The sequence below is a fragment of the Sparus aurata genome, chromosome 1 (assembly GCF_900880675.1).
Source record: "Sparus aurata chromosome 1, fSpaAur1.1, whole genome shotgun sequence".
NCBI lineage: Eukaryota > Metazoa > Chordata > Actinopteri > Spariformes > Sparidae > Sparus > Sparus aurata.
This window is the reverse complement of record NC_044187.1, coordinates 39196346-39221802: the sequence shown is the minus strand read 5'-3', so window position 1 is coordinate 39221802 and position 25457 is coordinate 39196346. Positions and strand designations below refer to the sequence as shown.

The 25457-nt window shown below is 41.7% G+C and overlaps 1 protein-coding gene across 1 annotated transcript in view; it reads right to left on the bottom strand.

Annotated features, from left to right (window-relative positions):
• LOC115581092 (microtubule-associated tumor suppressor 1 homolog A-like) overlaps positions 1-25457 on the bottom strand; it is a 95636-nt gene that overhangs the window by 11799 nt on the left and 58380 nt on the right. Inside the window, exons 6-8 of the mRNA XM_030415982.1 lie at positions 21502-21568; positions 12238-12361; positions 10839-10929 (exon numbers count right to left, since the gene is read on the bottom strand). Coding sequence (XP_030271842.1) covers positions 10839-10929; positions 12238-12361; positions 21502-21568 — 282 coding nt within the window. The remainder of the gene's footprint in view (positions 1-10838; positions 10930-12237; positions 12362-21501; positions 21569-25457) is intronic.

The window sequence follows — 25457 nt, the reverse complement described above, 5'->3', positions numbered from 1 at the left end:
TTTGCTTGAATCCCTTAGTCAACTTGTTCCCTGATCAAAATGATCAAATATTCAATAATTTTCAGGATTTTAACCCTTTAAATGCCAGTTTTATTATTTGAATTACTAATTATTTATTTTAAAAAAAACACAAAAAATGTATTATTTTCTATATAATAAGTAGTAGGCTGATGGGGCTTTAGTGGTAAATAGAGTCTTTGATATATCAAAGATTACCAACAAAATTGATTTGATTGCATCAGTATATTTTATGTAGTAACAGATACTCCCTCTAACCACCTTCGTGGCCAAAAATGCCCCATTGACTTCCGTTAAAACCACATTTTTTAATCTCACTACCATTACAGTATAAAACCATGAATTCTGTTATGTCAGCATGCCATTTTGAAGAAAACTAGTGATATTTGACATTTTTGATGTATTTCACCAGATTGAACCATTTTCCCATTGTAGGCCGATGCATGAAATTCTTGTATTTTTGCCAGTTATATTATGTAGCCGGGTGACTACCAGGGCCCAGTGTGTGTGTGTGTGTGTGTGTGTGTGTGTGTGTGTATGTATGTGTGTGTGTGTATGCATGTTGTGTGTGTGTGTGTGTGTGTGTGTCTGTCTGTGTGTGTGTGTGTGAGAGAGAAAGTGAGAGAGAGTGAGAGTGAGTGTGTGTGTGTGTGCGTGCGTGCGTGTGTGAGAATCTGTAAGCATGCACTGATCACTTCAGCGGTGAAAAAAGGTCATCTTTTGAGGAATGTGTTTCATGTGTCTTTGAAAAGGTGCTTGAGTGAAAACATGCCTTTGCTGTTCTCAAAAACAAAGCAAAAACAACGGTTAGTGTGTTTATGCACCTGGCTGCTTTCACAGCCAAAGATAAACATGCAACTTGTCTGAGGGGTCATTTCAGTAGTGCGCAAAGAGGGTGCAAAAATGAAAAGGCATTTCAGAAGAGAAGAGGCATTAGAAATGGTCATGCAGCCTTTATCTGACAGCGAACTGCAGGATTCACCAGGGGAAACCACGATCTTCGAGGGGGAGTCTGACACAGAAAGCTCACTGGAGTCTTCCACGTCTGTGAGTGCCTCTGACCCATCCTCTGAGAGTGAAGCGGGCACTGAGGATCCTGTCCATCCTAAAAGTCAGTGGACGGGCAAGTGTGGTCTCCATCTCATGCTGAGACTCTGTGCTACATGCAGGCACCCATCGGCATGATGCCAGGGCCCACGAGATATGCAATATCAAGAATCCATAATGTAGCATCATCTTTTGACCTTTTCTTCACTCCTGACCTGATCCAGCTCATTTTGCAAATGACAAACTTATACTGGAGGCGGTCAGTGTCAGGATGGAGTGATGTGGATGCCCAAGAGATTCGGGCATACATGAGACTTCTCATCCTGACAACGCCATTGACCAGCTCCACTAGAAGGAGAGGTGTGTGCTGGTTGTGCAGAGGCCTGAAAAAGAGGTCTTCCACCACCAAGTGTGCATTTGTAGGGAACACTAGGTCACAGGCTGCAGGACCACACACACACACACACACACACACACACACTTTGAAACCTCCTTTCTGTCCGGAAGAAGAAGAAGAAACAATAACTTTCATATTTCAACAGCAGCTGTAAACTTGTATTTTATTTATCCCTCAGATTACACACAGGTAATCACTGAAGGACTCACTGAAGGACCCTGCCTTTGCTGGTGGCGAAGGATGGGTCCTTGAAGGATGCTGCCCCTGAATTTGGACACAGCCACAGTCCACTGTCAGCTGCTCGACGCCATTAACTCTCTGCTCCTTCTTCCTCGTCACTCACGCTCCGGTCTACCCGGAAGTGTAAAAACTCTTAAAGGTCATGAACTCTCACACGTAATAAAAATTACTTGTCAACTGCTTTTAAAACATTCAGAACCCATGAAATTATAGAAATACTTTTTCTTTTACATTTTAATATCTTGGTTATCTCAAAATATTTCATGCAAATTTTTACTTCTTAACAACTGGCGTTTTATCTTTTTTTTTATTTCATTTTATTTATTTTTTAAAAAAATTTCTGGCATAGACACCTTTATTAAGCAGTAGACAGATAGGAAATACGGGAGAGAGAGGGGGATATGACATGCAGCAAAGGACCTCCGGCCGGTATCGAACCGGGGTCAGCTGCGTATATGGCATGCGCTCTAACCACTCGACCACCTACGCAGTTACAAAAGCACAGAAGCATACAACTACGTGCACAGTAACAACAACTAGCCGTGCTAGTTTCCGTTCCTCCTTCCTCAGCATGGCGTGTAGGGCGCAGGGCAGGGCAAGTTTGTCTAAGTGGTTGATGTACTACACGAGACGTTTCTGAAAAATAATTCAATGAATTGTTGTGGCAACCAACAACGGCACATGTTGTACCTGAGCTCATTTTAAAAACAATTTAGCACTTATGACCTAACGCTAGTTGTTTAGGGCTAGCTTAGCGGCAGCGGCCATCATGCAGTTGCAAGGCAACCGAAAACAGAAAACCGCCGGCAGAAGTAGTTATCTGTCATGGCAGCCCCCATAGGCTCCCAAGGAAACAGGTGGATAAGGGTCTATAATTAGGCTATACTGAGCCTCATCTATATATACCAGAGATTTTCGTAAAACGAAGTTAACACCTTTTAGAAAAAGGTCACCTAGGGTAAAACTCCCCCTGCTACCCTGATAAGCATTTGTATAGCTCACAGCATTTTCATTTACATGTTAAAGCCTCCCCTAGAATCAGGGGGAGGGGGGTCATGGGGGGACAACTGCCAAGCAAGGCCCACTCAATTTCCGACAATTAACGGCAGTTTTCAGTGTTGCCTGCGTGCAGTCGCAAACCTGAAATTCCACGTCAATCTACAGTGCCGCATACTGACGAAAATCCCACTTTTCATGCAGTGTTTGTTAAAGTTTATATCAGTGTTAAAGTGTATTACTGTTAATACCCCACACCTTAGCTTTCCCATATCATTCATAGGCGAAATACATACACTGCACTTGTACTGGTTAGACTGAATTGCTTTTCAATGACAAAGTTGAATGAATCTCGTCATATTTTCAGTATTAGTCTATATTAGTCTTATGTGTAGGACACATTCAGCATCTGTTCAAAGGTCACATATACTTCTCTTCTCTCTTCAGATGCACTTTTAACACATTTCACCACCACCAGCCCAGTGACACAGCATCAGGTGCTCCTGTCCCTCTACCTCAGCACAGCAGACTGACACAGCATCAGGACTAAAGGCTGCACCAACAGACCTGCTGACTGGACATCTCTTCTGACTAGTTCACAGAGGACCAGTTCAAATAAAAAAGCAGTTACACATTTCTCAAAAACAAAGATGGGAGAGTGTCAACATGACTTAAGTAACAGTCTTGCTGAAAAAATCAAAAGAAGCTGGCTGATGTACTCAATGACAGCTTGCACTGCTTCTGCTGCTAAATGTTTTCTCCAAAAGAATACAGACTTAATTGGGAAGGACTAAATTACTGGAAAAATGCAAGCCACTTGCTGAAGGTTGATGAGGATATCCAGGAGCACAATACCCACATGGCAACAAGGAAGGAGTTGGAGGTCCCTTTGCAAAGCGGCTGACAATAGATACAGTGAAGAAAATAAGTATTTGAACACCCTGCTATTTTGCAAGTTCTCCTACTTAGAAATCATGGAGGGGTCTGAAATTTTCATGGTAGGTGCATGTCCACTGTGTGAGAGATAATCTAAAAAGAAAAATCCAGAAATCACAATCTATGATTTTTTAACAATTTATTCGTGTGATACAGCTGAAAATAAGTATTTGAACACCTGTCTATCAGCTAGAATTTTGACCCTCAAAGACCTGTTAGTCCGCCTTTAAAAGTCCTCCTCCACTCCACTGTATTATCCTGAATCAGATGCACCTGTGTGAGGTCGTTAGCTGCATAAAGACACCTGTCCACCCCATACAATCAGTAAGACCCAAACATTCAGCATGGCTAAGAGCAAAGAGCTGTCCAAAGACACCAGAGACAAAATTGTACAACTCCACAAGGCTGGAAAGGGCTACGGAGAAATTGCCAAGCAGCTTGGTGAAAAAAGGTCCACTGTTGGAGCAATCATTAGAAAATGGAAGAAGCTAAACATGACGGTCAATCTCAATCGGAGTGGAGCCCCATGCAAGATATCACCTCGCGGGGTCTCAATGATGCTAAGAAAGGTGAGGAATCAGCCCAGAACTACACGGCAGGACTTGGTCAATGACCTGAAAAGAGCTGGGACCACCGTTTCCATGGTCACTGTTGGTAATACACTAAGACGTCATGGTTTGAAATCATGCATGGCACAGAAGGTTCCCCTGCTTAAACCAGCACATGTTAAGGCCCGTCTTAAGTTTGCCAATGACCATTTGGATGATCCAGAGGAGTCATGGGAGAAAGTTTTGTGGTCAGATGAGACCAAAATGGACCTTTTTGGTCATAATTCCACTAAGCGTGTTTGGAGGAAGAAGAATGATGCGTACCATCCCAAGAACACCATCCCTACTGTGAAGCATGGGGGTGGTAGCATCATGCTTTGGGGGTGTTTTTCTGCTCATGGGACAGGACGACTGTACTGTATTAAGGAGAGGATGACTGCAGCCATGTATTGTGAGATTTTGGGGAACAACCTCTTTCCCTCAGTCAGATCATTGAAGATGAGTCGTGGCTGGATCTTCCAACATGACAATGACCCAAAGCACACAGCCAGGAAAACCAAGGAGTGGCTTCGTAAGAAGCATATCAAGGTTCTGGAGTGGCCTAGCCAGTCTCCAGACCTAAATCCAATTGAAGATCTTTGGAGGTAGCTGAAACTCTGTGTTTCTCAGCGACAGCCCAGAAACCTGACTGATCTAGAGAAGATCTGTGTGGAGGAGTGGGCCAAAATCCCTCCTGCAGTCTGTGCAAACCTGGTGAAGAACTACAGGAAACGTTTGACCTCTGTAATTGCAAACAAAGGCTACTCTACCAAATATTAACGTTGGTGTTCAAATACTTATTTTCAGCTGTATCACACGAATAAATTGTTAGAAAATCATAGATTGTGATTTCTGGATTTTTCTTTTTAGATTATCTCTCACACAGTGGACATGCACCTACCATGAAAATTTCAGACCCCTCCATGATTTCTAAGTGGGAGAACTTGCAAAATAGCAGGGTGTTCAAATACTTATTTTCTTCACTGTAAGTGAGTGTATGAAAATTGATTGTGAAATTGACTGCGATGCAAGGGGGCACCACCTAAGTTTTTGCCACCAAATTACTCAGGGCTGGCACTGTATCTGCCTTTTCAACAAGCCTCGGACGGTCGGCAGGAGCACTCAAGCCACTTTCAGCTGACAGACATGTGGACTTGTTCAAAGAGTTCAACGAGCTGCAGGTTAGCGATAGATAAGATAACGTTAATTATCCCCTGGATGGAAGTCAAGCAAGGTTTTTTTTGTGACAAGCGAAATATTTTCGGTATCAGAGTTGCACGAGGCAGTCAGGGGTAATAAAGCTAACTATTTAACAGTCCGATGTGGTTCCACACATCTCTGTATGCAAACGCAACGTTCACACTGGTAACATGAACTTTACCATAACATGCGCTGGTGTTCACAAGTATGCTGATCAACAACACCACTTAGATATTATCTATTTTAAGTCAATCTGTAATAGTGATATAATTGTAGCATGTACATTTTTTTCAATAATTTATAATATATATTATTAGAAAATGGTCTGATTAGAGCACAGCCCTCCACCAGGTCTGGGCCATTTGTGTTGTACTTTAGTGCACTAATCTAGTTTGCAGGCTAATAATCCAGGGTTTGAACTATATCAACATGAAATGCAAATTGAAAATAGCCTCTTTGTGAGACAAATGAAGTATTTTCTTATTTTATGAATTGCCAGACTTACAGTTAATGTCATTTATGTTCATTATTTTATGCCGAATAAAACTGTAGTTAGTGTGCTGTTAATTTTTTTTCACTACTGGCACTGAGCTTTTAATGCAAAATCAGGTTATTTAATAATCTCTGAGAGCAAACAAGACAAATGAACAAAATAAGAAGACACTTGTCTACTTGGATACAGAAGCTATGAAGCTTAGCAGCTTTTACAAAAATATATATACATATAATAAAAAGAACTAAATCATTTTAAGTTCCATTACTTTTGATGATGTTTTAGTTTTCGGCCGTGGTATCATTTCAGTATCGGTATCGAGATATTTTAGGCAGGTATCGTACCGAACTCATAATTTTGGTGTCATGACAACACACTAATATGCATAGTCATATAACAGGATATTGGACCATAAAGAAGATTCTGGAGGACCCCAAGACATCTGGAAAGGTCAGTAATTCTCTCTTAAACATTTTGATATTTTGGCTTTTCGGTCACTGGTGCATTGTGCCCTAAAACCATGAGTCTTCCTGGATAACGCTAATAAAAACATATATGATGTTTTTATATTTGAAATCTGTCTATTTCATGTGGAATGTGACATTAATATGTTGAGGGCTAAGCTATGTATTAGCCAAGTAGACCATGTTTGACCGAGTTTTGGTGGAAAAATTGTGTTTTTGTCCTTCCTGGATAACAGGATGTCTGTCCTGGATAACAAAGATCTTCTGTTACCCAGGACAATGTCTGGATTGGACATTTTAATGAAAATACCTTATTTATTAGTACTAGTGCAGTGCCCGTAACAAAAGTGTATTCCTATAAAAAAGTGGGAGGTTAAGGAGCTTTTTCATGGATGGCCAAATGAGGCTGTGTTTGAAGGTGGGACGTCAGGGATATTTAGGTTTGTTGTGAAATCCGATATTCCAGGGTATAATTGGCTGTTTCTGACTATTTTTGATTTTGCCATTATATTTCACCTTAAAAGCTATTTACTTGGTGTCATTATTTTTAGCACAACCTCATATGTGTGACTGTACAGTTATTTTTTTTATTTTGACAAACTGTATTAACACAATGGACCTAAAATCACAAAAAAAACATAAAATCCGAGTAGAAAAAGTTTGATTTTTTTACTGTGAAATCCACAAATAAACATATTTACAACAAACCATTTTTTATTTTTTTTACTTATAATGCAAATATAAATTGTTGTTTGCTAAATTTGTGCATACATTTTAAAAATTAACAAAGTTATATGTAACTATTTACATTTAAATGCAGGCAATGCTCAGGTCTGCCTGTGCTCCTTGAGAGCTGCACTGCCTGCTCTACATTCAGCATCTTCTCATTGTTCTGACTCATTAAACGAAAAACCGACTCCAGTACACACTAAACACACTACACCTAACACTACATAACACACTTACAACACACTCCAAACACGCTAAATGTAAAAAATCTCTCAACTCTCAATATCGCTGTCCGACCGTCGTTGCCTGTCAATCATCCGCCTAGGTCCCTCCCACAACTTCCTGTTCCTCAACAACCAAACTTGCTACTTGGACACTTTCGTGACAAAAGCCCGTTTTTACCGTTTCCTTCTGCACCAGACACAAAGCAAACGTGACGGCGATGTTCGCGAAAAAGCGTGGTGGACATTATTTAACCTAGGTCCGGTTTTGGACGTGCCGATGCGTCCGGTCCTTTGCCTCGGGAGGTGGGCCGTGTAGCTAGCCGCTAGCAGCTAGCTGCTAGCTAGCGGCTAGCTACACATGAACATCCACAGATTCCGATTCCACTTTGTTGTCCGCGCGTCTCCAGATCTCCTCAGACCCGAACAGACTCGGTCCGGACTCGTTTAATCTCATTAATCCACAACAGTCAGTTTAGATGCACAGAACAGAACAGAACGGTACCGAACTGCCGGCAAAATCCCGGTCCAGCTCGCTCCGCTGCAGGTATAAATCCGCTTGTTTCTTCAGGTATGTCGTGGGCTTGAGCTCTGCAGTGATTGGCTCTGGTGAGCACGTGGCCACGGTGTGCAGTGATTGGCTCTGGTGCACACGTGACTGTGGTGGCTCCGGTGGACTATGCTCGGCGGAATTTGTAAGCATTTATGAAATAATTTATTCACGGTATCATTGCAGTCCAAGCAAATGCTAAGATTTACACCACTGAACCAAGCAGCAGCCATGTTGAAAGTCTCAGGTCAGTGTGATCCTGATCCGCAGAGATATTGACTAACAGACACATACACACACACACACACACACAGAGATTCCTTGTATTTATAGATAGATTTGTCACTTTTTAAGCATTGAGTTGATATTGTTATATAATATTAATAACTTTATATGTATTTTTGTTGTTATTTTGTTTTAATAGTTTTAGTGTGGTGGGTGTTGAAGTCCAAGTGAGCTGCACGAGGCAGGTAATGGGGAAAAACTCATGTGTGTGGCCGACAACTGCAGACGTGCTCTTCTACTATGCATCAGATATGCAAGCCCCCCGGTCAGAGCCAGAGCCATCAACAAACCGCTCATCAAAGTTATGTATCCAGGACTGGGAAGCATTCCAAAGCATGCAGTAGCAGCACAAAAAAGAACTAATAATAATAATACACTTTATTTATAAAGCACTTTTCAAAACAAAGTTACAAACAAAGTGCTTTAAGTGGATTCAACCATGTTGAAATGTGGAGAAACCACCTTTTTTTTTACATCAGTTTTTAGTTTAAGTGTTTTGAAGTGTTTTACTAAAAATGAAATGTCAGTGAAGTTATTAAATGCCTATATAGTTTTACCTGGTGATTCTGTGTTAATTGTGTTACATACAGGACTTTGAAGTTACAGTGTTGGTGTTGCATGAAATTAAAGATTAAAATAATTAAAATTTTCAAATAACGGTTGTCAGTGTCTCTTTCTTTTTATTTATCACTGTTGATTTTTATTTTTTTTCCAGAGAGCCTTAGAGAAATACTTGCAGTATGTCATTCCTGGCAAACAGCATGTCAGTCCGAGTACCAATGACAGTCAAGAAATTTAACCCAGATTTACAAGTTATATTACACAATCATGTTTTCCTAAGTTGAGGATACAATAACAACCTTTTCACCTTTACTGTAAACCATTTTAAGAAATTTCAATATTACTTCTCTTTTTGACATGGAATATTGTGTGATGAAGAAAAACTTATGAGCCCATTTCAGCAAAAATACCCGAATATGTGACATTAATTGCGATAAAAATCTAGTTCTCTGAGCAGTGATTGTTTGGTGAGCTCCAACAATGGATATGTATAAACTTTTATATGCAACAAATGGTAGACATATAAATAATTTTAAAATCCATCCTGTTACCCAGGAAGGACATTGATCATGGGATAAATCGTATGATTCAGCAAAAGAGTGTAACTGCATTCTAAAATTCAATTCCTATTGTCGAGCTGTATACAGAACACTCTAATAAAGATAAAAAGTGTATGAATAGACATTTTTTGACACTTTTATTTATTTTCAAAATTGAAATCCTTCTTGGTCTTTGACCCACAAACGCTAATTTAGCAAACATTAGCGGTTAACATGAACAAAGTGTTAGTGTGCAGAGTTACATAAACAAAGTGTTAACGTGCAGCGTTGGCCTAAGTTACTCAAAGTCTTAAAGGATAACTTCTGTTGATTTCAACATGCAGCTATTGCTCAAGCTACCCTTGACTTGCCAGTACCGAAGATGCGAACATTTTTGGTCCAACCCTTACAGGGCTCCTTGAACGAAGAGTTAGCATTGACAGCTAACCCATGGGGGCAGAACTTTACACTGTGTTTTAAGCGTATTAACATGCTCCAAATCTCACCCCAAAAGTTATGCAACATCAGCAGACACCTTACAACACAGCACTGCAGCGTGTATGATTCAAAATGAATAAAAAAGTGATTAAAACAGTGTGTTTGTGCAAGCAGCCACATACCAGTTGGTTTACAGCCCTGTCTTCCGGTAGTCAAGATAAGTCAACAGTCTCTATATTTCTCCTTGTTATAAGCAAACTATCCAATCTGATCCCAATTTTAAGAAAGAAACAGAGTTATAATGTCAAGCACTTTCAAGCACTTAAACTAAAATCCAAGCACTCTTCAGACCTTGAAAACACAACATTGAAATTCAAGCACTTTCACAGATTTCAAGCACTGTACGAACCTATAACACTGTTGGATCAAATCTTTTGATTAAGACACAAATGTGAAAGTATGTATGTGGCAGTAGGAGGTGCTGCAGCCAAGAAACAGAACATAAAGTGTAAACTGTGGTTTCCAGTAAACACAACATCATAGGGGTTGCTTTCCTGGATGCAAGTGTGAAAACTATAAAGGCTCATCTCTGATGAGTTGTGTAAGCATGTAACAGCTGACCTAAAGCGACTAAAGCTTTACATTAATGTTCACTCTGCAGTTTGTTTAACTGCAATCACCATATGATGTAACCACCACACTGTGGCGACACAGGCATAAATCTTTGGCAGAGATCTTTCGTGAGCATCTGTGTGGTATGTTCTGACTCCAATCAGTATGTGTGTTTGTGTGTGAGTGTGAGAGAGCGAGTTGCAGTGAGGAAGTCAGAGTGCAGTCTAAGGAGGGTCAGCACTCTGCAGCGAGTGGTGTTTCATGTTCAGAGTTGATTAAAAAACACAAACTGGCCACTTATCACATTGTGTGTGTGTGTGTTCCATCCATCAAATTCATTAATTACATCATGTCACGTTGCATTGTGAGAGGGAATATATTTTTCACCTTGTGTGTAATTATTTCTTATGAAAACCCTTTGGTTTTATGAGAGACACAAAGGCTGAACAACATTTTACAAGATTAACAAGCAACTACTTGTGTCTGTGACAACAGGAGTGTGTATGAGTGTGTGGGTGCTCTGACCTGCCGTTCCATCAACATGCGGCATTTGTCAGCCTCCTCTTGGTATGTCTGGTGTACTTTGTCCCATTCTGTTTGGTAAAAACTCCTCAATCTGACACACAGACATGTAGAGACAGACACAGGTTACATCCAGAGGACAGCAGAATCAGGATTTGCTTCTTTTCTTTGTCGTTTCTGACAGTAAATGGAGACACATCAATTTGGACCCATCTGGGCTCTAGGAAATTGTGACGAGTATGTGTTACAATCTTGACATTGTACTGTATAGACTAAACTATTAAGCGAATAACCATGAAATAAAATTGCCGGATTAATCAATAATGGAAAAAGATTAAAGATGTCTCCATCAGGTTTTTTTTTTTTTTACCCCGATTCGAGTCCTTTAATATTTAATAAATGCCGATCCAGAGTCCCGATCCAATACTTAGCCCTACCTAATATTTTCTTGGATAATACAGCTGCAATTAAAAAAAAGTACCTGCATCCAAGCTTATCCATCCAAGTTCCTTAATGGGTTTTCTATTTTGTTGAAACAAAGTATTTCATGTGGCTTTTTCTTATTCTGCATATGCTGTTGCAACTTTACCCTACCACCTTCCTTGTGTTAGCAGGTGAGTCTGTGATGCTGCACTGTGACAGCAGACCCTCAAGTACAGCCAGCTGAAGTGTGTGCGAGATGCAGCCCATGCTTGGTACCTCTATATCATCCAATGCTATTTTATATATTCTATATGTTGTCATGTAAAATGACGTGGACACGCTGCTTGTTCATTTCACATGTGTTCAGCATCTCCTTGATTGCCTGTTTTACGTGCTCTGCTGTATGAGACCCATGAAACTAGTGCGCATACCGGCACGTTGTAACTCGAAAAAGAAGTTAATGTAATGCCAAGATGGTAGGGCATACTGGGGACTCAAAAACTCCAGATGACGAAGAAAACCCTGATCCTCTACCACAGAGATGAGCTGATTATCCAGAGCGATTAACCTTCTCTGTAAATTTTTATCGTACCAAATGAGTAGTATTAAATGCAGCTCTTTTGTTACCCCCTCAGGAATCGGTCATATTGCAGATGTTACATGTCACCGTTGGACTGCTTTCGCTTTCTAATTGAAGTTATCTCTGTTCTCTGCAGACATTTTATCCACAGGTTTGTCAGAGTAACATTACATGCGTGTCTGTGTTCTGCCACAAATTGTGCTCTGACGTAAAAGAAAAAAGGTTCGGACTTGGGTCCATGTTCAAAGTTGGCGATCCCCAATCAGTGGAAAATGCCCATATCCTGCAGATCAATCGGGACATCCCTAGAAATAATCATAAATTGCTACCCTAACAAATATCACATATGTGATGCTGAGTGTCTGGCTGTGAGCACATCAGCAGAGGTGAATTCCACACCTGTCCTCCAGCTGCACCAGCTCCTCCTTGTGCTGCTCCTCCAGCCTCTTTAAGGCCTCCTCCAAGCCAACACGCACCTCCTCCTTCTCCTTTTGCAGCTCCTTGCAGCATTGTGACGATGTGACTGGGAGGAGAACAGGAGAACAGGAGGGAATATTACTACCTGGACACTGTGCTTGGAAATCAATGCTTTTGTTTGGTTGCATGATGTCACCTTCATGAAGAGTAGAATTGAACCTAGAATTAAAGCTTTTCTTACACACAACAGTGTCAAAATGACAAATAGTTAAGAAAACAGTGGTGGAAAACTAAACTCACTGACTAATGGCTGTAAAAAGTCATTTACAGTTATTAGCTCAAGTGGCACGTTCTAACAATGAGCAAATCATCTTCATTTAAAACAGTTACTTATTTTTATTTATATTTCAAGAATCTACAGAAACTTGATCCACACAGATCAGACTTGGATCTGCTGATTATCCTTGTGACAAAACAAGGAGAAAGAAGAATCAGTTATTTATTACACAACCTAAGATCTGTTAGAAATGCTTTTGAGGGCAAATGTGCAGTCAGTTAACCATCACTGAGCTTCTATTTTGACTATTCACTGATTTCCCATAAATCAGAGTGTCATATCCACAAAAAACACAAATACAATCATCGTGTCACATTGTGTCAGTCCAGAATGTACTGAGGTGAGACATGCTGGAACAGTCAGCATAGGTAATGAATAAACACATTTACTGTGTGTGTGTGTGTGTGTGTGTCCTTCAGCATTCCCTGACAACCACATTCCACTTTAACTACTCTTACAGCAGACATGAGATCCAACCCTGAAACATCTGCAAGTCAGCTCAGAAGTATGCAGGAGGAACTATTCCTCTCATGACTAATTTAAATTCTCGCAAGCACATGCACGCTTTCCTCAGTCTTTACCCATCATCACATGCCCCTTTGATTCATGTGTGTTTCAAGTCTGACATATATTGGGAAATATCCAGGTGGAGACCAGAGCCCCTGCACCAACAAATCTCTGCCTCTCACTGCACGCAGGACTTTTTGTTCTGTGACTTTCTCAGCACTTTTCACAAATATTGCATATTGAGTGATCATCTAATATGTAATGGAGCAGTAAAAGTAATCATACACCAGGGACATTTGGACGTTAACAGCTGAAAAAGTAAACATGATCGAAAACCACCCTGCACACACACACACACACACGCTGGTAATAAAACATATTCTAACTCATGTAAGTGTGTGCTAACAACTGGCTGTAGCTGGGACAGTTGCTGTTTCCCTCTGAATGGAGCTCTATAGTGTGACTGTAAGCGCCTGTCACCATGGTTATGGAGATACAAAGCCAACGACAGCTGAGAGCAGCTTAGATACAAACTTGTTCTCTCTATCCTAGACTGTGTGTGTGTGTGTGTGTGTGTGTGTGTGTGTGTGTGTGTGTGTGTGAGAGAGACACAGAGAGAGAGAGAGAGAGAGAGAGAGAGAGAGAGGGAGAGGGACAGCAGGTGCTGGGCAGGTGGTGTAAAATAATGACATAATTCCAGGAGAGACCCAAGATGGATGCGATGGGGAAAGAATGTTTCAGTAAAATGAAAACATGATGAGTGCGGTGTGTGAAAAAGGGTAAACAGCTCCAGGCCAGAGTCTTGATTTAATCTATATGTCTATTGACAGGGTTCATTGTGACACACACAGTGCGTTTACATGACACTCAAGAAAACCGAATTACTGCGTTAGTCTGACTATGAACGGATTTTTAAGATGCATGTATACACCTTTGTCTGACTAAAATCGGACCGGATCGGATTTCTCATAGAAGAATTACACCACGTAGATTATTCGATCGAAAGTCGCATTACTCCTGCATGTATACGTTCCAGCGGATCGGATCGGATTTTGCGTTCTGCGCAGGCGCGAGATTTTTCCCCGGGGCCGTGAGCCGGAAGTAGACGGACGGCGACGGCGGCGGCGAAATCACCGCAAGAAAGAGCGCCAGAGTGCACCTAGTTTGTGTAATTATCATGTACACCATATACGAAGTGTACAAAGATGTAGCCTCGTCTCGCTCTTCGTACGCCATCTTTCTTGAATGACGAGGCAGCTGGTGACGTAAAGAGGTCAGCCGGAGGTGCGCCGTTAACACTAGTTGAACTGGGTACAGCGCCACCTAGCGTACCGGGGTATGACATGCTTTCGGCCAGTAATTCGATTTTCTCACTGGCATTCGGATAATTGCAGTTGTCCGACTGAGCAGCATAGTCGAACTATGGCTGTAATCTGACTAAGATGTGCATGTAAACGCACTGACAGTCAGCCCAGTGTGGAGTCATGTCAGGGCAACAGGTTAAGGGTTAAAGTGCCTCAGGAACAAATAATTCCCTCAAATGCAAACACTGATCATATAAGATCATAACCTGTTCTGCTTCAGTCTTTGAGTAGCAAGCTTTCACACTGAGCTCCTGAAGCAGGAAGCAGGAATGCTGCTTCGACCTCCCCCGACAGTGACAGCAGTTGTGCTACAGTAACTTCACACTGTAAAACTTCACAGCAAAACCATTAAACCTGCTAACATTACCCATTAAGACACAAACAGGTCATTCCAGTTTGACTATGAAGGGTTTGTGCATGTGTGTGTGGTGACAACAGGGGTCTATACATTGCTGACATTCCTCAGCTCTGTGTGTGCAAAGAGATGAGCCAAAGGTCAGACAGGCAGTAAAAGTGGAGCTCACAGTCAGAGCAGCTCAGAGGGAGAACAAAGTGATGGTGCTGAGGATGTGCTCCGGCTGTGTGTCAGGACATGTGTGTGTGTCAGGACATATGTGTGTCAGTGTGAGGTGCCTGGCATGTACAGTGGGCAGGCAGTATGATAGTAGCCCTTTTTAGATAGAAAAGGTGGCACATTTGCTCCAAGGTAAGGACGGCAATGTGCCGGCCTGTCTTTCTAAAACAGAAGCATAATATTCCTCCTTTTCCAAAAGCCGCTGTTGTCTCTGGGCTCTCGTCTTCAAAGGTGTAGGCATGTAGTATTTTGATAAAAGAAGGAGAGAGGGACTGGTTTGTCTCACATCCCCCATGAAATAACTCTTGTGTGTGTTACTTAACGTTGCTGATGTCAGCTAAAGTAGACAGGATGGTCTCTCTTAAACTTAGATAACAATGTATAGTTGAGTCAGCTCCAAACCTCTGGTGTGGGCTGCTTCCTGTAGCTTATCTCTGATGCCCACCTCAGGGCTGATCAGGGCTCCTGGTCCTGGGGACCCATATCCTGTCATATTCCCACACGTGTCTACAGGGGAGCATCTGGTCCCATCCCATCCTGTCTTCCCTCTTTTCACTAATGTCTTGCAGCCCAGGATGTGTAAGAAAAACACAGACACTACACCGCCTCTGAGGTAGGTGTAAACATGTGACGTGACATGAAGCTTTAAGTTGGGCTGTGAACAATGACAACCAATTTGTCTTTAAAATAAGAGCTTTACATTGCACCCCATTAGAGTTTAGAACTGGGTTCTTAGCGGGGCTATTTTGATTTGAAAGTAGCGACCGTTCTTAGCTTGCCGACACAACAACAAGCGGACACAACCAAACAGCTACAGAACAGAGCTGGTAAATACGGTTCCTTTTAAGGATCTGAGTCATTATGAGTCACTCACTAAATTGAACCGGGTTGTGCGAGTCACTTGAGAAGAAGAAGAAGAATCTTTTTTTGTCAGACATGAAACACACCTGAAATCTGTCCTCTGCAGTTAACCCATCACTAGCTGCACATTCTAAGTATGGTGACTGAAAAAATTGGGGAGGACAGGAGGAAAACCAGTCCACGGTGTCATGTTATTTTATACAAGTCAACTAATTAACCCTACTTTCTTATATTCGATGAAAATTAAGCAATAAAACAATGACTTACAAGACTTCTTTAAAAAAAACATTTCATTAAAAGGCTAATATACAAGACAAGAAAATATATAAACTTCGATCCCTTACGGGACTCAAACCCCAGTCACCTGAATAGCAGGCAACTGCAGTACCCCCTTGCTACCTTAACACACTATTCATACACTTCACGACAGTGTCTTTGTTGCTTCTCTGTATTGTGTGCGCTGTAACTGTGTTGTTGTCCCAGTTGTGCCGCTAACGTTATGTCCTCCAGCAGGACGAACGAAAGAAACGAAAACTATAAATTATGTTTCTGACTGCTTCTCTCTGATTTCTCCTAACAGTTTTTTTTCTTTCAGAAATGTGCTTATATTTCCTTTGAAACCGATTCCAATATCGCTGAAAACTCCATATTTCTTGTCCGAGCATGGCTGGCAGTGAAAGCTGTAAAATACATAGTAGTATTATTTGTTTACGGTTGTATAAATGTGAGAATGAAATTTGGGAACTGTTATTGGACCAACCTGCTGTCAATCTTGTATTCTGGTTGCTGATTGGTAAGGGAGGACGTCCTCCCTTAGCGCGTCAAATTACGTGTCTTAGCCAATCATAGATCAGCATGAAAAAATCTTAAATGCATCGAGTCAATGGAGGGAGATCCCTCCCACGGAGGACAGAAGCCCTCCGTCCTCCTCTATCCCCCACCTTCCTTCTCCCTGCTCCTTTCACAGACTGCTCTGTCTCCTCCGTCTGCAGCTGTCGCTGTTGAACTGTTTTATGTGGATTTTCTTCCAAAGAAGAAACTTTTTTTAATGATATAATATATGTATAATATTGTATAAATGATACTGAGATTTGGTAATGATTTATTTCAACCAGTTACCACTTCTATTTTTTTTTTTTTTTTTTTTTTTTCTTTTTCTTTAAGAAAGTCACTTGAGTCAGTATTGCCTAATCACCATGGAAACTCAGTCCTAGCTCACTGTCTCTTAACCACTAAAGTAGTAAAAAACACAATGCAATAAAACATTATATACATAATTGGAAAAATAAAAGATACTAAAATAAAATAAAACTAGAACTGCAAGCAGTTATAAACGGGGGCAAAGCGCCCCCTCGCGACTCGGAGCCCACGGAAGTTGGCCCAAAGGATGATGGGCTCGGGGCAAAAGTGAGGACACAGGCCAACGTCTGAGCCGTGGTATTCGCTGTGATGGGAAGTGCACTGGAAGTGCAAAAGGCTGAATGTGTGCCGATTTGGATTTGTTGTAATAAGCCACGCCCACATTGACCAGTCATGACCACCTTCAAGATATGGCCTCAGGATTGGCCCTACATCATACGACCAAATTTCGTAAAAATCTGTGTAGCCGTTCATGAGATATAAACTTCCCATATTTTTAGCGCAAAAATTCGCCAAATTCGGCTCATCCCTTCCCAGTGTCATGGCAACCAAGGATCTCAAATTTGGTGTTAATAGCATTTAGTTTGACCGAGATATCAAACAGTTTACATTTTTATAGCTAGCTACAGAAATGTGTTCATTAATAATTTGCACATTTTTTGACCGAGCAAAATTCTTTTGATAACTTTAGATCAGGTCCAGCTGAAGAGTGTACGTGCCAAGTTTCACGCAGATCGGACAAAATCCCAAGGAGGAGTTGGAAAAAGTAGGTTTTGCATATGTGGTGATTTAGCGAAGGAAATTTGCAGCAGAAGTGGCCGTGTCCTATGTCAGAAAACCCAGCTGTGTTAAGGGAACATATGAATATAAGGTTTTCAAATGTGTTATTTGAAATGTGGAAGTTACAGGCAAAAACCCGATTGCATCCATTATAGTGCCACCTAGTGGAGTACATGTGCAATTTTTGGTATGGAAGAACTGTCACCTATTCTATATCTACCATATAAATTTCAAAGCTCTCAGCATAATAGTTTGGCTGAAATTAATGTTTGTTGTTTTTTGTCTTTTAATAAAAGACACGTCCACATTGACCAGTCATGACCACCTTCAAGATTTGGCCTCAGGATTGGCCCTACATCATACCGACCAAATTTCGTAAAAATTGGTGAAGCCGTTGAAGAGATAAAAACTTCCCATCTTTTCAGCGCCTCCTAGTGCCAAAATTCGCTAAATTCGGCTCATCCCTTCCCAGTGTCATGGCAACCAAGGAACTCAAATTTGGTGTTAATAGCATTTAGTTTGACCAAGATATCAAACAGTTCACATTTTTATAGCTAGCTACAAAGTGTGTTCGTTAATAATTTGCGCATTTTTTGACCGAGCAAAATTCTTTTGATAACTTTAGTTCAGGTCCAGCTGAAGAGTGTACGTGCCAAGGTTCATGCAGATCGGACAAAATCCCAAGGAGGAGTTCGAAAAAGTAGGTTTTGCATATGTGGTACTTTAGGGAAAGAAATGTGCAGCAGAAGTGGGCTTGTCCCATGTCAGAAAACCCAGCTTTATTCAGGGAACATATGGATATAAGATTTGCGAATGTGTTATTTAAAATGTGGAAGTTACAGGCAAAAATGCGATTGCATCCATTATAGCGCCACCTAGTAGATTACATGTGCAATTTTTGGTATGGAAGAACTGTGTCCTATTCTGTCTGTCCCATATAAATTTCAAAGCTCTCAGCATAATAGTTTGGCTGAAATGAATGCTTGTTGTTTATCTTGTAATAAGCCACGCCCACATTGAGCAGTCGTGACCACCTTCCAGATATGGCCTCAGGATTGGCCCTACATCATACCGACCAAATTTCATAAAAATCGGTCAAGCCGTTGAAGAGATATAAACTTCCCATATTTTTAGCGCCCCCTATTGGCCAAACTTCGCCAAATTCGGCTCATCCCTTCCCAGTCTCATGGCAAGCAAGGATCTCAAATTTGGTGTCAATAGCATTTAGTTTGACCGAGATATCAAACAGTTTACATTTTTATAGCTAGCTACAGAAATTTGTTTGTTAATAATTGGCCCATTTTTTGACCGAGCATAATTCTTTTGATAACTTTAGATCAGGTCCAGCTGAAGAGTATATGTGCCAATTTTCATGCAGATCGGACAAAATCCCAAGGAGGATTTCGAAAAAGTAGGTTTTCCAGTTTTTGCGATCTTGCGAAAAAACTGGCCAAGCGCAAAGTGATTCAGATCCATTCAGGGAATCTAGGGATACAAGGTTTTTGAATGTGTGACATACGGTTTGGGAGTTATAGGCAAAAACGTGTTTTCCTAGGTTATAGCGCCCCCTGCAGGCGGATATGTCTTTTTTTGTGTCTGAGATATTCGCAGGAGTCTGGACCAACTGTCCAAATTGCACCGCCCTCCCTTGCACGGTTTAGCCTGCAGCACCACTTTTAGCCGGAGAAAAATAAAAATAAAAATCTTAACGATTACAATAGGGTTCCTAGCACCTCGGGCCCTCATGCTTGGCCCCCTAATAAAACAAAATAAATCAAATAAATAATAGAGTACTGAGGTAGGAAAAGTGTAAATGGATAAAGTTCCCGAATAGAGATAATAGCCTACTTACTATACTACTATACTAATATTTATATATAAATTATTTCATTTTGCAAATAGACCTCATTTTTATTTTATTATGCTACATCTATACACCAAACCTACAGTAGCCTAGGCTATCTGCAGATCAGAACATGTGCAACATTATGCTATTTCAGAAGTGGAAGAATGGCTTCTGTTGTACTAAGACTGGATGTGCTTTTCATGCTGACTGGAGGAAGTCTAACCCAGAGACTTCACTCCCTCGCCTGCTACTCATTCAGAATGTAGCCGGTGTTTCTGGCATTGCAGCTAGTGAGCTAGTGCTTTTACGAGTCGGCTGTGTTCCCGGCATCGAGGCTTGGAAGCTAGCCCACGAGCCTCGATGCCAGAAAAACAGCCGACTGTGTTTCCGGCATCCAGGCTTACGAACTAGCCCGCAAGCTGATGCGGGAAAGACTCGTAGCTAGTAGCTTGCAGCAAGCTCGTAGCTAGTAGCTCATAGCAAGCTTGTAGCAAGCTTGTAGCAAGCTCGTAGCAAGCCCGGGGCTAGTGGGCTATGAGCTTGCTACGTATACGGCTCTGCGTGACGCTACTTATCATTTTAGATATGATTATAGTAGGACCCAAGTGATTCGAGTTTATGATACTAGAGATTCGCGACTCATCTCAGCAGCTGTTCAGTTGCTCATCTTAATGTCGGATGAAGTGATGGACTGACTGCTGTGATCAGCTGTTTCTTGGTTTTAAAACTCCCCGGCTGGTGGTCGCACAACAGTGCAGGTCATCGACACCTGCGCCCACCTCACGCAGAGGCTGGCACATTGCTGCCTCATTTTTAGCTAGCAGGTGAGGCAGAAATAAGTGTATCCTCCGTGGCGGCAAATCGGCGTACGAAAACAGACCCCCAATTTGCTGCCCTCTGTCTAAAACCGCGGACCAAGCCGCCAAAAGGATGGCCAAATTGGCGGCTTGGTGCTCTGTCTAAAAACGGCTAGTGTGTGGTAGCTAAAATTAACATGGCATTCAGAGTAAATGTGTGTGTGTGTGTCTTAAATAGTTGAATATACTTAAATTGCATTCATGGTTATTTCAATATACAGATCCGTATGTGTGTATATTTCTATATTCCTGTGCTGAAATGCATGCCTTTGTTATGCATGTGAACACACACTGTCTAATCAGTGAGCCTGTACGTGTATCATTATGGGGTATAAGTGTTAATGTACAGTTGTGTGTGTGATTTTGAATAATCCCACTGTATCAGCTGAACTGGCAGAGCTGCTATTGACATGATACACAGCTGTCTGAGCACACACACACCAAGACAATCAGTCTGTTAGGACACACAGCGTCATGTAATGTGGATCTCTCAGACTGTGAAGTCAACTGTCTCTACAGACATCCTAAACAACCACTTGCATAAAATATGTTAATAAAGTACGTCTCTGCCTCTCCCTCTGTTCTTCATAAACACAGTGTTTGTAACCATTAAGGTTGAACTCGTACACTGCCTTATTGACAGTTAAATGGCAGGCTGCAAAATGCTGTGGAACTACTGGGTGACACACCACACTCACACACACGCACGCACACACACACACACACACACGCTTGCTCGCTCTCACATGTACACATGCACATACAGCACGAAATTATTGCGAATGAGGAGCAGCTGCAGCCAGGACAACAACAGAGAGAACACCAGGTCTTCAATGGCAGCTGACGTGTTGGCCTTGATAAGCTGTGTGTGTGTGTGTGTGTGTGTGTCATATGCAAATGTATGGCAGACATAGAGAGATGTGCATGTTGGCAGGCGCTCGGTAGCAAGCAGCCGAGTGGATGGATGAACACTCTCTTACCCAGCTCATCTCGGAGGTTGGCCAGTTCCAGTGACAACTCTTTCCTTTGCTTCAAGGCTTCCTCGCGCTGCACAGAGGAGAAGATGAAAAAAAATTACATTTAAAGATACATTTGTAGACTGAGGCTGTGTCCAAATCCCTTACTAATTCAGTCTATAGGGAATTCTAGTGGAGGACTCTATCTCATGTTATTGGCTATAATAATAGTTATAGCCATGGATTAGTGGCCATGGATAGTAAACTCATTGTGAAATAGCCTCAGTACACTGTCAATCACACCATCACCACAAAAAGATAAGCGTACACAGAGCAATGTAAACCGGAGTCAGAATTCTTGTGTGAGTCTATTCTGATTTGGTATGGAAATCACTTTAGATACAGAATTATCTCTTCATTTCACCCTCAACAACATGTGCACATTTATAAACACGTGGACTAGCACAAACTTCAACTTGATAAGCATACCATAAGTGCACTGCTGTGCTCCATAACTGAAAAATATTCTCCTACAGTCCCATAAAGTGGGAATACATAACATTTACTCTTTCTAGCACATACACACACCCACACATATACACGCGTGCGCACAAACACAGACACACAAAGAACAGCAGCTTTATGACTGCAGTAGTGGAATTTACAATGAAAAATTGAGTGCATGCGCTTCTGTCTTTTTGCTTTCGCACGCACACACACACACACACACACACACACACACACACCTTGCGTTTCTTCTTGCGGCGATGAGGGAGGGCCTTGCTGGGCTTTGCATGGGCTTTGCTGGCTGTGGAGCCCATGTCTTGGTGATTAAGACACACTCTCACGCATACACAATAACGCACAACACACACACTTCAGAACTTTCCTCTCTTGTTTCTTCAGTCCGTCCTCTCTCTCACTTCCTTCCCACTATCTCCGGACGACGCAAACTGCAGACTACACAATCTCTCTCTCTCTCTCTCTCTTTTACTCTCTCTCTCTCTGTAAGTGACTGTTGTTTGGCCACTTCAACTCCTCCCACACTACCTGTTCACCACAGGGCTCCCTGTCCTCCCTCCTTCTCCTCCTGCCTGGAAACTGTATAATGGAGGAATGCAAGTTATTCTGCACCACCTTCCTCTCTTAATATCTTTACACTTTTTTTCCTTTTCTTCTGTTCCCTATCAGTTGTTTACCCACAAAAACGGGTGTATCTGCATTTTAACTCAAATCCTTCACTGCTATTGAAATAGTATTCTGACTTTCAGACTACACCACAAAAACCTGCCAAAACAAGATTTGTCATTTTTGACTCCCTGTTTGTCTAGTTTGGTTTCAAACCAGTCTCTGACAGAGGGAAGTAGCTGGTAAAGCTGGTAAATTAACTTTTAAAATACATTTCTAGCTAGAGAAATGTTAATTACTCTTTAGACATGGAAGTTGAAGCAGAAAGGGTTTGAAGAGTGGAATATTCAAAGAGCCCCACCCACTCAAACGAAAGCCCCAACCCCCTTTCTCTAACAACAGCCCCACCCCTGCCCACAGCCAGCCCCCTGGGGAGAGTGTGCTGTTTATATTCACCAGTCACCTTTTTAAGAGTGTGGGACAGATTAGATAGCACTGGTATTCATGCTTCAGACAAATACAACCACACATGATCTCAGACACACAAATCAGAACGCCTAAGGCTTTCAACTGCAGCTGCTGCAGTGACACAACAGACACACAGACACACACACACACACACACACACACACGTGCAGAGTCCTTATTTTTGATAAGGTTGTTCTACAGATAATGAGCTGATTTCCCTCAGAGACATGCAGATAGGTAACAGCTGTCCTGTGCTTTTCACACACTCACTGAGGACAACTGTGTGTTTGTATATTGCAGGTTTTGTTAATTTTGCGTATTACTCACTTTGGCAAAAATCTGATCACACACAGTAGCATTGTGAGGACCTACAAAACACAAGTCCTAATAACAAATGTTTATATTATTATTTAAGTTGAGACTTAGTGGACAAATGAAAATGAAGGTGTACTCCAGCAGAGCTTGACACCTCCAATGAAAATTGGCTACATGCTGATGCCCTCATTGCACAGATGATGTAGACAGCACAAGTCAAGTTGTGTAATCTGCACAGTTAAGTCTTTTGGTTGATTGAGGAGAGGCTACAGAAACCAAGCCTGTGCAATAAACTTAAATATGTGTGTGTCTTTGCTTGTAAAATCCCCCGAGGTCTCACTAACCAAAGGCATGAGTGATATTCTGCATGTGGTCCCCTTCAGCCACACAGAGCCAAAGACAAAAGAAAGACGCAAAGAGGTCAGAGTGACAACACACACAACACACACTGGAAACAGGTGTGATGAAGAGTGTTACACACAGGATAAGGTGTGCCAAGCTGATGATAGTTATTGCTCCAGTGATGTTTGATGTGCATTCAGTTTTATTTCACATGCCAACCCTGCAAGCAGAGAATCACTAGTACCAATCATCAGACAGCAAATATTTACAGAGCATGTCCAGGACGCTGTGACTTCAGGTTAGGGTTAGGGTAAGGCATGTCAAGGAAACTCTCAACACAAACATATGCATGCGCGCGCGCACGCACACACACACACACACACACACACACACACACAACACACGCACACAAACATTAATATGTCAACATCAGCTGTTGTAAACAATCCTATCATAGCTGACAGCAGGCACTTATGGTAGGTGGAGCAAACGACTATCACACAGCTATTATGCACAACACACACAGAAGCATTGACACCCAGCAGCAGGATGTTGCCAGGGAATCATGCGTTGCTGTTGATGATAGCAGCTAGGTGTGGACACAGTCTAGCCTCTCCCCGCTGCCTTATTGCTTCCTACTACAAACAGATATTACTCCACCCTACTCTTCAAGTGTCTCATCCAGCACCCGTAACAGCAACAGTGCTGTATCACCAACTGCTGAGCAATGCTTTAATTATAGGCTGTAATCAGCCAAAGGGAAAGGATAGTGGTGGTGCAGATAAGTGATCATTTTGCCTCATTTACCCCCTTGAAGCTGCAGCAGATCACATAGTATTTATAAAACACATCCAACTTATCTGTCTTTAAAGTGGTATGGTGCTACAGCACAAGACAGACACCCATCCACACACCGTGAAACACTGTAGATGGACACAATTTACTAAAACAGTATCACCATCTGTGGGGGAACGCTCACCATCGGCTGCATCCACATTATTCTTAACAGCAGAGCACGGCCCACTTGCAAACTATTGTTGTTCTGTTGTTTATATCCAAAATATTTTTGTTTTTCTAAAGCTGTAAAATATCAAACCCCACCTGGTGGACCCCTAGCATACGCAGTACAGTATGTATACATGTAAATATAGGTTTGATTTAAGCAATATTACCCTCAAGGGTGTGCTTTAACGTCATTTGAGCGTGATGCGGTCAGGACCGAGGCGCTTGCGCTGAGTTCCGCAATCAGCACTGAAGTGCTCAAATGACGTTAAAGCACACCCTCGAGGGTAATATTGCGATTATACAACTAATACCAACACAAATAAAATGTATAATCAAAATATATCCATGTTGATGGACATTTTGCTCTCAAATTCTTTGCGAGTGTGTGTTGTGTTTCCATGGAAACACATGGGGTCTGACTAATAACTAAAACAAAATCAGTCAGGTCAGTAGACTCAGACGTGTAATGGAACGTAGTTTACCACTCCAGCAAATTTTCCAACCCTTAGTAACGACTTAGCAACAGAAAGGATTTCTAGTCCCAGATGAGTGAACATGAGCTGACGTTAATGTGTTATCGCGATCTCGGAATTTCCCGAACTAAATCAATACTGCAGATAAACAGTAAATGCTTATTTTTATTGCCCAAGTTAGAACAAAGATGTTGATTCTTTTTTTCGTTTATATTTTTTATAAAACGTTTCACCACGGTCACAATAGTG